Source organism: Nicotiana tabacum, chromosome 5, assembly GCF_000715075.1.
Source record: "Nicotiana tabacum cultivar K326 chromosome 5, ASM71507v2, whole genome shotgun sequence".
Lineage (NCBI taxonomy): Eukaryota > Viridiplantae > Streptophyta > Magnoliopsida > Solanales > Solanaceae > Nicotiana > Nicotiana tabacum.
The window spans coordinates 46,135,887-46,152,791 of NC_134084.1; the positions used below are offsets into that span (position 1 = coordinate 46,135,887).

At 35.6% G+C, this 16,905-nt stretch overlaps 1 protein-coding gene across 3 annotated transcripts; it reads left to right on the top strand.

The window, feature by feature from the left end:
* The first annotated feature begins 1,096 nt into the window (after nt 1-1,096).
* Nucleotides 1,097-15,989, top strand: LOC107808871 (serine/threonine-protein kinase RUNKEL). 3 transcript variants are annotated; one of them, XM_075253520.1, is made up of 11 exons: nt 1,097-1,266; nt 7,238-7,337; nt 7,417-7,506; nt 8,754-8,806; nt 8,940-9,015; nt 9,564-9,625; nt 9,717-9,795; nt 9,888-9,947; nt 10,831-12,477; nt 13,196-14,065; nt 14,509-15,989. In XM_075253520.1, the coding sequence occupies exons 2-11, from the start codon at nt 7,290-7,292 to the stop codon at nt 15,622-15,624; spliced, it is 4,101 nt and encodes a 1,366-aa protein (XP_075109621.1). In that variant the 5' UTR covers nt 1,097-1,266; nt 7,238-7,289; the 3' UTR covers nt 15,625-15,989. The 3 variants fall into 3 exon arrangements, with proteins under 3 accessions (XP_075109621.1, XP_075109620.1, XP_016488922.2); XM_075253519.1 differs by lacking the exon at nt 1,097-1,266 and adding an exon at nt 4,339-6,529; XM_016633436.2 differs by lacking the exon at nt 1,097-1,266 and having other exon boundaries at nt 6,822-7,337.
* Nucleotides 15,990-16,905: the final 916 nt, after the last annotated feature.

A 16,905-nucleotide genomic window follows, 5' to 3' on the forward strand; every position in this document is an offset into this window, starting at 1 on the left:
TTTACCCAGCGTGAGGGGCAAATTGAAAATTCAAAAAAATAATAATATTATAGTATGATATATAATATAACGATATACTCTTACAATTAGATCTTTTTAGAATTTTTTGAAATTTATTGACAACTGATATTATTTCAGTTTAATAATTGAATTAAATCTTTTTTAACTCTTTGCATACAATTGTAGACCCTGTTGGTATAACTATATACTCTACTGGTATCATATGTTAGTTAATATTTTTTTGGTCGTATTAGCTACATTTAATTGGTACACAATTTGATTTTTCTTTAGTAATAATATAAAAAAAGAATAATAAAAAATAGTGAAAACAGTAAATGAAATTAGATTATGAAGAAAAAAAGAATATAAAAAAAGAAGTTAAATGAAATTAGAAAAGGAAAAAAGAAAAAAATAAGAAGAAAACGAGAAAAAAGAAAAGGAGAAAAGGAAAAAAAAAGAAAAAAGAAAAGAAAAGACGCTTAGAAATAAAAAAAAATTGGAAAATAAAGAAAAAAATTCTCCACAAACCTACTATAGGTAGGAAATGTAATGAGTTTATGGGTAGTAAAATAAATAAATTGATAAGGATAAATAAGGTAGACAAGGGTAAATAATTTTATTTAACTATATCAAAATACATCCCCATTAAGTGCAAACAAACGAGGTCTTAGTCACTTCCAACAAATAAGACGACTTTTAATTTCTTTGAAAGAAAAGCGTTTTTAATGAAGAAACGCTCAAAAAGAGAAAAAGCCTCTTTTCAAATTAGCCGCGGCCTACTCTGCCAACGCATTTTTGAATTCAAAATAATTACGTAGAACTTATGCTACAGCGTTAGTCAAATAAACCGTTAGAAATTGTTCCCCTAGTTAAAAACAAAAGCGCAAAAAAAGAAAAAAAGAAAAAGAAAAGGGTCCTCATTGTTATGATGAATATCACATTATGGTGGATGTCTACTCTTCTTCCATGATCTTTAGCTAAAATGCTTAATGACATATTCAATGACATAATTTGTATGTTCAATGACATATTCCATGACATATTTTCTTCACTTTTTATGCCTATATAAAGGCCTTGTAATAGATAGGAAAAATACACAATTGAAGAAGAAATAAGAATCTCTCTTCCTCTCTTTCTCTCTATATCTCTTAGTTTGTTTTTGCTTGTTCTATATTGTTATTTTGGGTTATATTTCATAACACGTTATCAGCACGAAGCTCTAATTTTATTCTTAACTCCAGCTAAGTTGAGCCATATTTTATTGAGGTATGTATCATTATAATCATTTTATTTATGGCAGTACATATATCATATGCTTAATTCTTACAACCTAAATTTTTCTTTGCAATTTTTGATAATTTACATCATTCATGTTGTTGTTCCCTTTTTCATATTTTTGTTTATCATGTTGTTTTTCACACCTGACACAATACCATTAAAAAAAATGTATGCATATGTATGTAGTGTATACATTATCTAGTCACTGCAACTAATAAAACGTTAAATTCTATATATATATATATCAATAATATAAAGTGAAATGAAATAATATATAGTTTCTATTTTATGGCATGAATAAAATGAAATAGTAGATTGCTAGCATGATATAGCTTTATTTTCATTTGTTTTACCTTAATCGATTTGTTTCATTAATTGTTTATTATTATAATTATTTCTCTAACTTATTCATCTTTTATGATAGTTTTCACTATGTCAAATTTATCAAAACTTGAATTTGTGGCACTTGACATCACCGGGAAGAACTATTTATCATGGGTCCTTGATGCTGAAATTCACCTCGACGCTAAAGGTCTTGGAAATACGATTATACAAGGAAATGAAGCATCAAATCAGGATAAAGCGAAAGCCATGATTTTCCTTCGCCATCATTTACATGAAGGGTTAAAAAATGAATATTTAACAGTAAAAGATCCACTTGAATTATGGATTAATTTGAAGGATCGATATGACCACCTAAAACTTACGGTATTACCAAAAGCTCGGTATGAGTGGATACATTTAAGGTTGCAAGACTTTAAAACTGTAAGTGAGTATAATTCTGCTATCTTTAAAGTATGTTCTCTATTAAAATTATGTGGAGACACTATCACAGATGAGGACTTATTGGAAAAAACATTTTCTACTTTTCACGCTTCAAATGTGGTGCTACAACAACAATACCGTGAAAAAGGTTTTAAGAAATATTCTGAGTTAATCACATGCCTACTTGTGGCTGAGCAGAATAATACTCTATTAATGAAAAATCATGAAGCCCGTCCTACTGGGTCAGCTCCATTTCCGGAAGTGAATGCTATAGCAACATATGATAAGTTTGAAAGAAAACAAAATAATTACCGTGGTCGTGGACATGGTCATAAACGTGGACGTGGCAGGGGGCGAAACAATTATCGTCATTATGGTGGAAATAAATTGGAGAACAATAAGGGTTCTCAAATTAATCATTCAAAAGGTAAAGCTAGTATGTGTCACCGATGTGGTATGAGAGGTCATTGGGCGCGCATTTGTCGTACGCCAGAACATTTTGTCAAACTTTATCAAGCCTCCCTCAAGAAAAAAGAAAATAATGTGGAGGCACACTTGACCTTTCAAAATAATAATGATGAAGCAGGTCCCTCAAATAAATATGATTCTAAGGCACATCCTGCATATAAAGATGATTTTGAAGGCCTAACAAATATTACTCATTTAGAAGTTGGAGACTTCTTTGAGGATATTGACTGAAGAATGAATCATCTTACTGGGGAATGAAGTTATAAAAGTTGTTATGTTTATGTTTGCAACTAGTTTATTTTTTCTTGAGTGTATTTTCCTAATGCATCATGTATTGCTAGTTTCTATATTTCTAATGTATTTCTTAATGTTTTTTTTTTGCTTGTCTTTCATATTTCTTATGATGTATTATTTGTCTTTTTTATGAAGAATATGAAAATTCCACAGTCTTCAGTTGGACTCAAGATTAATAAAGATGATATATGTCTTTTGGATAGTGCTACAACACACACTATTTTAAAAGATAAGAGATATTTCTCTTATTTGGTAATGAAAGAAGCGAATGTTAATACAATATCCGGTAGTACAAGATTAATTGAAGGTTCTGGAAGAACCAATTTATTACTACCAGGAGGAACAAATTTGGCTATTGATGAAGCACTATATTGTAGTAAATCTCAAAGAAACTTATTAAGTTTCAAAGATATTCGCCAAAATGGCTATCATATTGAGACTACAAATGATGAAAAGATTGAATATCTTTATATTACTACAATAACGTCCGGTAAGAAATATGTGCTTGAAATGTTACCAGCTTTTCCTCCGGCTTATACTACACAAGTATTAGCAGGATTGAAACACATGCCGTAGTAAACAAGAAGTGTACTAATCAAGATAATTTTATTATTTGGCATGACCGGTTGGGCCATCCTGGTTCTAATATGATGCGTAAAATAATTGAGAATTCACATGGACATGCAATGAAGAATCAGAAAATTCTTCAATTTAAGGAATTCTCTTGTGCTGCATGTTCTCAAGGAAAATTAATTATTAGACCATCAACTATTAAAGTTAGGATGGAATCCCCTGCATTTCTGGAACGTATACAAGGTGATATATGTGGGCCCATTCACCCTCCATGTGGACCATTCAAATATTATATGGTTTTGATAGATGCATCTACAAGATGGTCACATGTGTGCTTACTATCAACTCGCAATATGGCATTTGCGAGATTGTTGGCTCAAATAATAAAGCTAAGAGCACAGTTTCCAGATTATGCAATTAAGACAATCCGTCTTGATAATGCTGGTGAGTTTACATCCCAAGCCTTTAATGATTATTGTATTTCAACTGGGATTACCATTGAGCATCCGGTTGCTCATGTTCATACACAAAATGGTCTAGCAGAATCATTGATCAAACGCCTCCAATTAATTGCTAGACCAATGCTTATGAGAACAAAACTTCCCATTTCAGTATGACGTCATGCTATTTTGCACGCAACATCACTTGTGCGGATAAGGCCCACAAGTTATCATAAAGTCTCCCCATTGCAATTGGCTTTTGGTCAGGAGCCAAATATTTCCCATCTTAGGATCTTTGGTTGTGCGATATATGTTCCAATTGCTCCACCACAACGCACAAAGATGGGTCCTCAAAGAAGGTTGGGGATATATGTTGGATATGAATCTCCTTCAATTATAAAATATCTAGAGCCGATGACTGGAGATTTATTTACGGCAAGATTTTCTGATTGTCATTTTGATGAATCAGTATATCCAACATTAGGGGGAGAAAATAAGCAGTTGAAAAAGAATATAGATTGGAATGCATTATCACTGTCTCATTTAGATACTCGAACAAATCAATGTGAACAAGAGGTTCAAAAGATTATTCATTTGCAAAATATTGCAAATCAATTGCCAGATGCATTCACTGACCTACCAAGGGTGACCAAGTCACATATTCCAGCTGCTAATGCACCAATTCGAGTTGATATCTCGGCAGGACAATTAATTAAAGCAAATGAGTCTAAGCCATGCTTGAAACGTGGTAGACCAATCGGTTCTAAAGATAAAAATCCTCGAAGAAGAAAAGGAGCAAATGATCAAAGTGAACATAACACAGAGGTAGTGGCTCAAGAAGAGCCCCAAGACGTAACAAATGATAAGACCTTAGGGGAGGTCCAGGTACCTGAAAATAATGAAAATGAAGAGATATCAATAAGTTACGTCTCAACCGGGAAAAGATGGAACCGAAATAATGTTGTTATCGATAACATTTTTGCTTATAATGTTGCTGTTGAAATAATGCAACAAGATGAGGATCTTGAACCAAAATCTGTCAATGAATGTAGACAGAGAAATGATTGGCCAAAATGGAAAGACGCTATCCAGGCAGAGTTAACTTCACTTGGAAAACGTGAAGTCTTCGGACCCATAGTTCGAACACCTGAAGGCATAAAGCCAGTAGGGTATAAATGGGTTTTTGTACGGAAACGAAATGATAAAAATGAAGTCGTTAGATATAAAGCACGACTTGTGGCACAAAGGTTTTCCCAAAGGCCTGGAATTGATTATATGGAGACATATTCTCCTGTAGTGGATGCTATCACCTTCAGGTATCTCATAAATATGGCAGTGCAAGAAAAACTTGATATGCATTTAATAGATGTTGTTACAGCCTTTTTGTATGGATCATTAGACAACGAAATTTTTATGAAAGTACCTGAGGGATTTAAAGTGCCAGAAGCATATAAAAGTTTTCGAGAAACTTGTTCAATAAAGCTTCAGAAATCTTTATACGGATTGAAACAATCAGGTCGTATGTGGTACAATCACCTGAGTGAATACCTGTTGAAAGAAGGGTACAAGAATGATCTAATTTGTCCTTGTGTCTTTATAAAAAGGTCTGGATCTGAATTTGTTATAATCGCTGTGTATGTTGATGATTTAAATATCATTGGAACTCCTGAGGAGCTTCCAAAAACAGTAGACTGTTTGAAGAAAGAATTTGAAATGAAATATCTTGGAAAGACAAAATTTTGTCTTGGTCTACAAATTGAGTATATGAAAGATGGAATATTTGTCCATCAATCAACATATACCGAAAAGATTTTAAAGCGATTCTATATGGATAAAGCACATCCATTGAGTACCCCAATGGTTGTGAGATCACTTGATATAAAGAAAGATCCATTCCGACCTCATGAAAATGATGAAGAGCTTCTTGGTGCCGAAGTACCATATCTTAGTGCAATTGGGGCATTAATGTATCTTGCCAATAATTCCCGACCAGATATAGCTTTCTCAGTAAGTTTATTGGCAAGATTTAGTACTTCGCCAACACAAAGACACTGGAATGGTATTAAACATATATTCAGATACCTCCAAGGGACCATTGATATGGGTTTATTTTATTCAAACGAATCCAAGCCATCATTGATTGGTTATGCAGATGCAGGATATTTGTCTGATCCACACAAAGGTCGATCTCAGACAGGCTATTTATTTACAAGTGGAGGTACAGCCATATCATGGCGTTCGACAAAACAAACTATGGTTGCTACTTCTTCAAATCATGCAGAGATAATAGCCATTCACGAAGCAAGTCGAGAATGCGTTTGGTTAAGATCTATAACTCAACACATTCAGCAAACATGTGGTTTTTCTTCGAAAGAGAATATTCCAACAATATTGTATGAAGACAATGCTGCATGCATAGCTCAATTGAAAGGAGGATATATCAAAGGAGATAGAACAAAACACATTTCACCAAAATTCTTTTTCACTCATGATCTTTAGAAGAATGGTGAAATAGATGTACAACAAGTTCGTTCAAGTGATAATTTGGCTGATCTGTTCACTAAGGCATTACCAACCTCAATATTTGAAAAGCTGATATATAAGATTGGAATGCGTCGTCTTCGAGACATTAAATGATTTTTCATCAGGGGGAGTAACTATACGCTGCACTCTTTTCCTTAGCCAAGGTTTTGTCCCACTGGGTTTTCCTGGTAAGGTTTTTAATGAGGCAGCAAGCAATGCATATCATAAATAATTATGTACATCCCAATATTTTTTTAGAGAGTTTTTAACAAGGCACATTATCTATGGACATCCAAGGGGGAGTGTTATGATGAATATCACATTATGGTGGATGTCTACTCTTCTTCCATGATCTTTAGCTAAAATGCTTAATGACATATTCAATGACATAATTTGTATGTTCAATGACATATTCCATGACATATTTTCTTCACTTTTTATGCCTATATAAAGGCCTTGTAATAGATAGGAAAAATACACAATTGAAGAAGAAATAAGAATCTCTCTTCCTCTCTTTCTCTCTATATCTCTTAGTTTGTTTTTGCTTGTTCTATATTGTTATTTTGGGTTATATTTCATAACACTCATATTGTTTTAGTGTTTACCCAATAATAACACGACAGAATATATATACCCTTTTTGTACAAAAAATATATATTTTTTTCCTCCAAATCGTGGTTTTCATTTCATTTTTTTGTTCAAAAACTCGAAACCTCCCGCCCACTCACACACACTCTCTCTCATCCACTTTCTTCAGTTCCTCACAAATCTCACCATTTTCAAATTTTCTGTAAATCCCTCTTGAACTTTTTTCATTAATTATCCAAATCACCTTTCTTCACTAAATCTTTCAATCTATCAGAGACAATAAACTGTACTGATACTTTCTATTTCAGATTCAAAAAATAGAAGAAACCCTAGCTGTAATTTTTCCGAGCAGGTGAAATTATGAATCAGTACCATATATACGAAGCTATTGGCCGTGGAAAGCACTCGGTAATCGTTTTTTTTTCTTTTTCTTTTTGTTTTCTGTAAATTTGTTAATCTAAATGATTGATGTTTTTTTCTTTTGCAGACTGTTTATAAAGGAAGAAAAAAGAAGACTATCGAGTATTTTGCAGTTAAGAGCGTGGATAAATCTCAGAAGAACAAAGTTCTTCATGAAGTAAGAAATCATCTAATTGTAATTTTGAGGCTTAATTCATGTGGAAGTTACATGGCAAACTAAAGTTTTATCATTTGAATTTTGGATCTGATTCACCTCTAATGATAAAGTTGTGTACATTTTTGGATTTATTTATTTATATTTTGATAATGGTGGTGTCTGGGCTAGCTTTTGTGTGCGTGCTATCTCCCACTAGCATAAGTACTGGAAACTATGTCCACCGAGGCTTCGGTAAATGAAAAGACCTCACTTAGCGTCTCTGCTAAATTTTGAAGCTTGGTTCCCAAGTTGTTCTCTTGAGCTATCCGACCACTAGACACCCTTTGAGGGTGAACGGTGGCGGAGCTAAGTGGAGGAAAGGGGCTCAATTGAATCCCCTTCATTGAAAATTATATTCCTACTGTGCAAATCGGGAAAAGACGAACTCTTTTTTTGTTACATATTAGCTGTTGAATCCCTTTGATATAAGGGAAAAGTCTAATAAGTGGCAAAAAGGTTTCAGAAATTGCTTTAGATCACATGTTCAAACCCAGTTAACATTCTGTTATTCTTTTTAAACCCCTTGTATAAATTCCTGGCTCCACTAATGGTGGATATTTTTTATCTAATTGGGAACTTAGCTGCAGAATTTATCTGCTACCCAGTAGCTCGCTTAGAAAACTAAAAAACTTGATAATGTTGATATTTATTTCTAGTCAACTTCTTTGAGAGGAATAGGCAAAAGGGAAAAATATTAGTATGGAGTATTAGGTATTCATAGAGTACTTATTAATTGAACCCTCCTCGCTATAGAATTTAGAAACTGCCTGCTGGCTGAGTACAGCAATGACACGATGTTGTGTAAGTTATGCATTGACTTGCTGTAAAATTCAATTGGTGCCTGCTAAGTTACTGTTGCTTGATCTACTCAGTTATTCTGACATTATCTCTAGTTCTGGCAAATCTTCAAAAGCATTTGAACTACTTTACAAGCTAAATGTCTATGCTTTTAGTAAGCTGGATCTTAGAAAAGCAACTTGCCTCATCATATTAAGGAATGTTAAGAATTGCTGATGCTTGTGACTATTTTAGTTGTGAGATTGTTGGAAATGATAAGGTAGAGTTGTAACAGTGTTTTTGTTCCGTGTCTTAAATTTGAAGTCTCATGACCAAATTATCAAGAAGCACAATTTTTTTTTTTAAAATCTATTTCCTAGCAGTATCTTTTATGCATGTATTAATTCTTCTGTTGGCTGCATTTGCTGCAGGTCAGAATTCTTCATTCTCTAGATCATGCAAATGTGTTGAAGTTCTACTCCTGGTAAGATTTATCTTTTCCCTGTCTTGCATAATCTTTTCTTTTTCTTCAATTTCATATGTGGGGTGGACAAGGTTCTTTTGGTGTTTAATAAGAAGATTTCTCTGACTTATTTTCTAATTCAAACGATCCATAGGTATGAAACGTCTGCGCACCTGTGGTTGGTTTTAGAATATTGTGTTGGAGGAAATCTCATGAACTTGCTAGAGCAGGTAAAGGACTGGCAGTTTTGTTATATTTTGTAAATAATTTCATTTTTCCAGTGATATAACTGCTTACCAAGTTAGGTCTGCGTTGCAAGTGTTGGCATATAGGATGCCTCATGCAGACATTAGACATGAACTTTAACACTCTGATTCTTCTTTGTCTTGTTTCCGATAGAGGCATGGGGGATTAGGTTTCTGGATAAGTTTGTTGCATGCCTACAGTTGGGACTTCCAAAACAGGCACTAAGGACATTGGAATCATGTGCAACGGAATACTTCAATTTAGATGATTGTTTGTAGTATCACAAATAAAGTTGGTCAGACTTCTGACTGACTTGTTTCTTGTGCTCAACTAAGTGAGGTGAAAGAAGTAGGATGTTCTTTTTTTATTTTATTTAAAGAGTAGCCAAGATGACCTCAGGTGTACTTAAGTTGGTAATGATTCTTAATGTACCAAAAGACACTAGCATATGTCACATCTACTTCATCTAAACTGTATTGCAGTATTTGCCAAACCTGAGAGATTTTAACATCATATGATTTCTGAGTTGCAGGATGGTAAGCTTCCGGAAGATTCAATACATGATCTTGCTTGTGGCCTTGTTAGAGCTCTTCTGTAAGTAATCTTTTTGCCTTCATTTTTTCTTTTATCACGCTTACTGTTTTGGGCATGAATAACCTTTTTGGTGTTTTGTCTAATATACCAGATACTTACATTCAAAGGGAATAATTTACTGTGATTTGAAACCATCAAACATTCTATTGGATGAAAATGGAATCACGAAGGTGTGCTGATCTTTATGTTGTGACTTTTTCACATCTTGATTAGTGCTTTTGATCAACTGAATGACGTTGAAAAATAATTTGTTTCCTGGCAGCTGTGTGATTTTGGATTAGCAAGAAAATTGAGTGATATATCAAAGACACCTTCTTCACAGGTAGTTCCCCTCTCTGTTCCCTCCTTTTTGCCCAAAATGAAAAAAAAAACAGAAAAGCAAATTGGTGACATACTGTTCGGAAGTTCCTTAAAGGTAAATGCCTGAATGTGGGTACCCGCTATCTCCCACCAGCATAGGTAACTCTACCTATCAAGGCTTGGGCACATGAGAAGAGATCACCTAGTGTTTTTGTCTATGTTGGGATTTGAGCCATAATGTCCAAGGTTTGCGCCACTTCATTGACAACTAAGCCATATGCTTGAGTGTTGGTGCCATGTCAATTCTTAAAGCAGCTTTTACATTTGTACAAGTGGCGTATATGCATCTAGAGGAATTCCAAAGTTTTTGTGACATCTTTAGCAAAATTATTGGTTCTTACATTTGGAACTTTCTTATTCATCTTATTTATCTATTTGAGGGAGTAACTATCTGAGGCTGTTCTTTGAAGTTAGGGAGCTGAAACAGAAAACATAAAATGAAGCCAAAGAAAATAGATTTTTATTCTTCTGGTGCAGGAAGAAAGTGAGGGAGACTTAACGGAACATGATTTCTATTGTTTGGACTTCAAAAAGAAGCAAAACGAAACATTTTAGTATGAGCTAACTTCTTGTCATTTCTGTAGAAATTCTCTGAAAGTTTCTTTTTTGGTCTTTCTCGAGAAATTTTGAAGTCGAGAAGACACACAAGTTTTCTACAGAATCTTACCATTAGGCATTTAGCTAACTCCTTTCCTTTTATTTGATTTTACATTCTTCTTTCACAAGAATCATGGAAAATGTTTCTAATCTTTCCCTTTTTCCTTTTCCAATAACCAAATAGAAAAAAAATCTTTTGAAGTGGGGCTTATTGCTCTTGATTGTGATTTATGTCATGTATGTTTCAGTTGCCACAAATAAAGCGAGGAACCCCCTGTTACATGGCTCCAGAGCTCTTTCAGGATGGAGGGGTCCATTCCTATGCCTCTGATTTCTGGGCTCTTGGTTGTGTGTTGTTTGAATGCTATGCTGGGATACCTCCTTTTGTTGGCAAAGAGTTTACCCAGTTAGTGAGATCAATCATTTCTGATCCAACTCCAGAACTTCCTGGCACACCAAGCCGCCCCTTTGTCAATCTGATTAACTCTCTTCTAATAAAAGATCCTGCTGAAAGAATGCAGTGGCCCGAGCTTGCTGGACATGCTTTCTGGAAAACAAGATTTTCTGCAGTGCCTTTACCTCCTCAGCCTGCCTTTGATAATATGATAGAAGTTTCTTCTAGATTATGCCTTTCAGAACGGAACAGTGACAAACCAATTCAAAACAAGACACCACAAAAGACCTGTGAAAAAGATTCAAAGGCATCCCTCAGGCAGGATGAAAATTCAAATACTGGATCTAGAGGTCACGTGACACCAATCAAGGGCATATCCAGTGGCCGGAAAGCTCAAATGAAGGGTTCTGGCAGGACACTTGATGACAAGCAGAAAGACATCTCAAGCAATACTAAGGGCGTCAATCTATTACGTCTTTCAAGAATTGCAAAATCAAACTTAATGAGGGAAAATGAGAAGGAGAACTACCGCAGGCCATTGCCTAATAACTCTGAGAATGATGCTGAACTTAAGGTTGAAAATACTGACATGGAACTTGATTTTAATGAGAATAATGAGGATGATACACAAGATGAAGCTGATGAAACTGACAGCACTCAATGTCCCGAGTCAACTACTTCAACTCCAAATCAGGCCGAGGGTCATGTGGAAGAGATGGATATTGACAGCAGACATCCAGATCCATCAGCTATGGTTAATACACCTTTCTCAGATGATTCAAGGACATCTGACCATGAACCGACTTCTGAATACGAAGTGGCTGCTATGCTACCAAGTGATAGCCCTCAGCTAAAGACTCCTGCGATTAAAGGAAATCCCGGGAATGTCTCTGATATCTCAAAACCATCTAAGAACCTTTCAGATATTCTCTGGCATCCTTCTGATCTTTCAGTTAGACCTGTAATGCCTAGCAAAAAATCTGATAAAGGTTCAGATGCGATTCCTTCACTTTCATTCGATGCACCTCAGGTGTCTGATTTTGTCAAAATGTCAAAGGAGCAATTAGACACTTTTAGTAGTAGGATCATCAGTATTGTTAGTGGGAATACTGCCTCTGGGGAGAAGCAAAATCTGATCAGGTACCTTGAGCTTTTGACAAGCAATGCTGAGGCAGCCAACATCTTGACCAATGGACCTATTATGTTGGTTCTAGTCAAAATGCTTCGTCACTCCAAGGCTTCGCTGTTGCGTGCTCAACTTGCTTCACTTATTGGCTTGTTGATTCGTCACTCTACTTTTATTGGAGATGAGCTGGCAAATTCTGGAATTTTAGGTGCACTAACCGATGGTCTGAGAGACAGGCAAGAGAAAGTGAGAAGGTTTTCCATGGCTGCTTTGGGCGAATTGCTATTTTACATATCTACTCAAAATGAGCATGCGCGGGATAATAAACCAATGGAATCTCCATCTAAGGACAGCCGACCCTCATCCTGTTGGCAGGTATCATCTTTGGCATTGCTATAACTTTTATTCTAGTGCTGCTTGTCAAGTTAATAATTATATCTGTTAAATTTCTTTCCACAATAAATTACTAGGCTATACTGCAAGTGGGTATTAAGTATAAGCGTTCTATGACAAATCATATAAAAGCACTGACACTGTCACAAACATAATCCTAGCACCAGTGCAACCCTTATGGGGAATAATGCAAGTACTAGTATATAAAGGTATACTGATTAATGTGTTGGTCACCATATATTTTTTAATATAGTGATTATTCTACTGTCACATATATCCATAGACATGTAAGTGTAGATAATGATGGTCTTGTAGTAAATCATGTATATAAATCTGCACATGCACATATTTCAAATATGAAAATTCTAAAGCATAAGATGGATGTCAGTTGGAAACTTTGGTGTAGACTTCAATATTTTAACTGTTTGCTCTCTGTCCTACATCACAAAATATTGTTGAATCTTTATAAAATAAGATTCTACAAGTTTTTTTTCTGTATTTTTCCTGAAGATCTAATAAGCTTGCAATTCCCGTGTAATGGAAAACTGGATTTAGCAATAAAATGAACAAGAACGTGAAGAGATTTCTCTTGGAGTTACTGAAAAAATAAATTTAATCATCCAACCACAACTATCTTTACATATAGAAAAGTCTTGCATTCTGTCTTAACGTGCTTTTCTGAATATATTAATTTTTGTAGGTGACAAGTCCAATAATTTCATTGGTTTCATCAGTTTTACGGAATGGAGAGGATGATATTACTCAACTTTATGCTCTGAGGACAATTGAAAATATCTCCAGTCAAGGAGGGTACTGGTCAGCTCGTTTCGCCAGCCAAGATGTGATTACTAACCTCTGCTACATATTTAGGGCTCCTGGAAAGCAGGATAGCATGAGGCTGACAGCAGGGTCTTGCTTGGCTCGTCTTGTTCGTTTTAACCCTTCTAGCATACAACGAGTCATTGAAAAACTCTCATTCAAGGATATGGCTTCAAGCCTGGTTAAACGTAATCCACGAGAGCAGCAAATCTGCCTAAACATTCTGAACATGACCCTCCTTGAAAGTCATATGCTTCCAAATGTTGGAAGGTACCTTCTCGCCTTGGTGGAAGACAAGAATCTTGTTCCTAACCTTGTGACTCTAATTGAGCAGGGAAGTGAAGTCTTGAAGGGAAAGACACTAATTTTTGTGGCTCTACTTTGTATGAATGGGAAGAGGTGGCTGCCACTATTTTTTTGCAATGCAAAACTGCTCTCGACTGTTGATAGGTTGGTAAAGGAGAAGGACGATTTTGTGAAGCATTGTTTAGATGCACTTGGGATGGTTGTTGCATCAACTGTACCAAGTTTGCTAGAGTCTATATCTGGGGATATTCAGCAACTGAAGGGTGGTAAACGCCGGGGACAGATGATTAGCCTCACTAGTCGAAATTCTTCTAAGAATAGTATGCATTTGTTTCCTGTTGTTCTCCATCTTCTTGGGTGCGCTTCACTGAAAAGAAGGGTTGCTAGTCGTCAAGTTCTGCAACAGTTGGCAAATCTGCTTAAACTGGCGGAGTCTCCTTTCCAGGTAATCTGACGGTATCTTTATTACATTATCCAATTGAAAACTATATATAAGGTAAAGTTCTTATTTAGATGAAAAGCAAAAGCTTAGTGCTTCTAAAGCTCGTCCTAGTGTTTGTACCTAGAATTTAACATGGTTCATTTGCAAGACCTCCTAATAATCGTCACCTGGGCCAAATGTTAGCTACCAAGCTAGTACTAAGCTGGTATAACCTCCGAAGTCTGGTAAAGAAGGGGGGATGCATTTGCTTAACTTTCTCTGAAAATTAGGCTGACGGTCTCTCAATGTTGACTGTCTTTTTAAAACCACTTACTCGATACATGGCTCAGTGTTTTAGCTTAGTTTGCTCAAGATTTTGATTCAATATAAACTGAAGATGTGTGCAGAAGATTGGGTTTCTGGTTGGTCCAGGAAGCACTTAACACGATTCTTCCTTTTGGTTGCAGGGTAGAGATGAGTTTCAGATAACACTTTTACGGGTTCTTGAGTCAATAGCAGAGGAGATATCTGTGGTTCAAGAAAGTTCTAGCATTTTTGTTAGTCAGATCCTACCTAGTTTATCTGTTATATACAGAGGAAATAAAGATGGAGATGCCAGATTCTTGTGTCTGAAGATTTTCTTTGATGTGATGGTCATTTTACTGGATGAAGCGTCTGAAAATGACCAAAAGTTGGAGAATTTGAAGTCCATATCTAATTCTTACTTCCTTCCTCTCTACCCATCTTTGATTGAGGATGAGGACCCAATACCTGTGTATGCGCAGAAACTTCTTGTGATGCTCATCGAATATAACCATATAAAAATTGCAGACATTGTCCACATGAAGATTATCTCACAGTGCTTTGAATTTCTTCTTGGTGATTTCTCAACTGCAAATGTCAACAACCTACTGCTCTGCTTGGCTCTTACATCTGCACCAGAACTAGAAACCAAAATTCTCTCCCAACTAAAAGTTGTCAGAAAGCTTGGAAGCCTTTTGGAGTTTGTATGTGCAAAGGAGATGGAAGATTTCATTGAACCTACTCTTCGTTTGTGTAGGGCTTTCCTTTTACGCTCAGTAGGCAGTATGAGAGGGTCTATGTTTGCAAAGGAGCCTGGTCTTTTATATGAAAATTCCTCTGATGGAGCTAGTGCCTTTGATCAAAATGAATGCATCAGAGATATAATGGACTTTGGTGAAAATGTTGGGGTCTTACTAGAACTCACCCGTTTCAATGAGATTAATGTTGCAGATTTAGCTTCTGAATGCTTAATTTTATTGCTCAAGGCAGCTCCGAGGGAAGCTACCACTGGATTCTTGACAAACCTTCCCAAAGTCAGTCTTATCCTTGAGTCATGGAAACAAAGCATATCCCACTTGCTGTTGCAACGGATTCTGATTGCGCTTGGTTATTCTTGTCGACAGTACCTGTCACATGCAATGATATTGTCAATATCTTTGCCTGAGATATCAAAAATCGAAGGGATTGTTTCTCAGGTCAAAAGCTGCACTATACCAGCTCTTGCTGATGCTGCTTCTCGTGCAGCATTGGAGCTTCAGAGACTGCCTCGTTGCATTTGAGTTTCGGAAGGTTAGCGGTTTGCTTTGGTTGTATGCCACATCTTCATCTGCAGTCTTCCATCAGGAGTTACAGGATCATTACAAACCTTCTTCATGGCACGGATTATAACTTACTGAATCTTAAACCACTCCTTTGCACTGAGCGCAGCCAATTGCAGTGTTGAAGCATGTTTTATCTCCCATTTGGGACAGATACATAAACTGCAGCTTGGATCAAACGGAAATTGTGTGGAGAAAAGTGTAGTCATCGACCTTGTGTATAATCCAGTGTATGACAATATCATCCTTAATTTCTTCAATTGAGTGATATTCTTTGTAATATCTTCATGCTGCCTTGGGCACTTCTATATATATATTTCTCCTCACTGCTATTTTATTTCGAAATGCTACTTATTTGGTGGCCATAATAATTCAATTTATGCCCTTCTCCTGGTTCTGCATTTTCTTTTTGTTTCGAGGTTAGGACTTTACGTCCCCGTCCTCTCCCCACCAGCCTAAAAAATGACTTTAAATACTGCCTTGATGTGCAAACGGGAAAATGAAAAAAAACGTTATATCAGTTAGGAAAAATGTGTAATCCCCAAAGGCCAAAACACCTTAGTATTATCCAGAACGGAATAATTTAGAGGTATATAGGACGAGAATCTTTCAGGGAAATATATTCTCTTTGTAATAGTTATTATTAGAATTATTCGACACCACCACTCCACAAAAGATAGAGGGGAATTTAGGAGGAGAGTTGTAGGGAAATTAGAAAAGATACAGCTTTCTCATTACTCTAATCGTTCTTTTGTTTTCTTCTTTTGTATTGTAAACTTAAAAAAGAAAAACATAATAAGCTCCATGTACTTGTCTTGTTAATGAGTATCTAGAATAGTAGAATATATAACAGGCAAGAAGCCAAGAACTTAACAGAGCGACTAACATTTAAAAGTTTCCAGTCACTCTAGTTACTTCTCCAGAATTGCATTATGTTTCAAGTTTTGGCTAAATTTAGTCGTAATTGCATGTATCACCTACATTAACAAAAGAGCGCCAGAATAGCATACACTAATTAACAATTATTCATGTTGTTAAACTAATTCTTACAAGTACAAACTTGGCCTAAAGGTGGAATTATATTATTATACTTCACCCTCTTATTGCATGAAAAAGTGTATAAATAATCAACAAAAAGGTGACCATCAGATTAATCAGACAAACCATCTTACGATAAAGATCCTTCATATGTACTAGGGAGAAATTCAAAAATAACTAGATTTATAAGCAGTCATTCAAAAA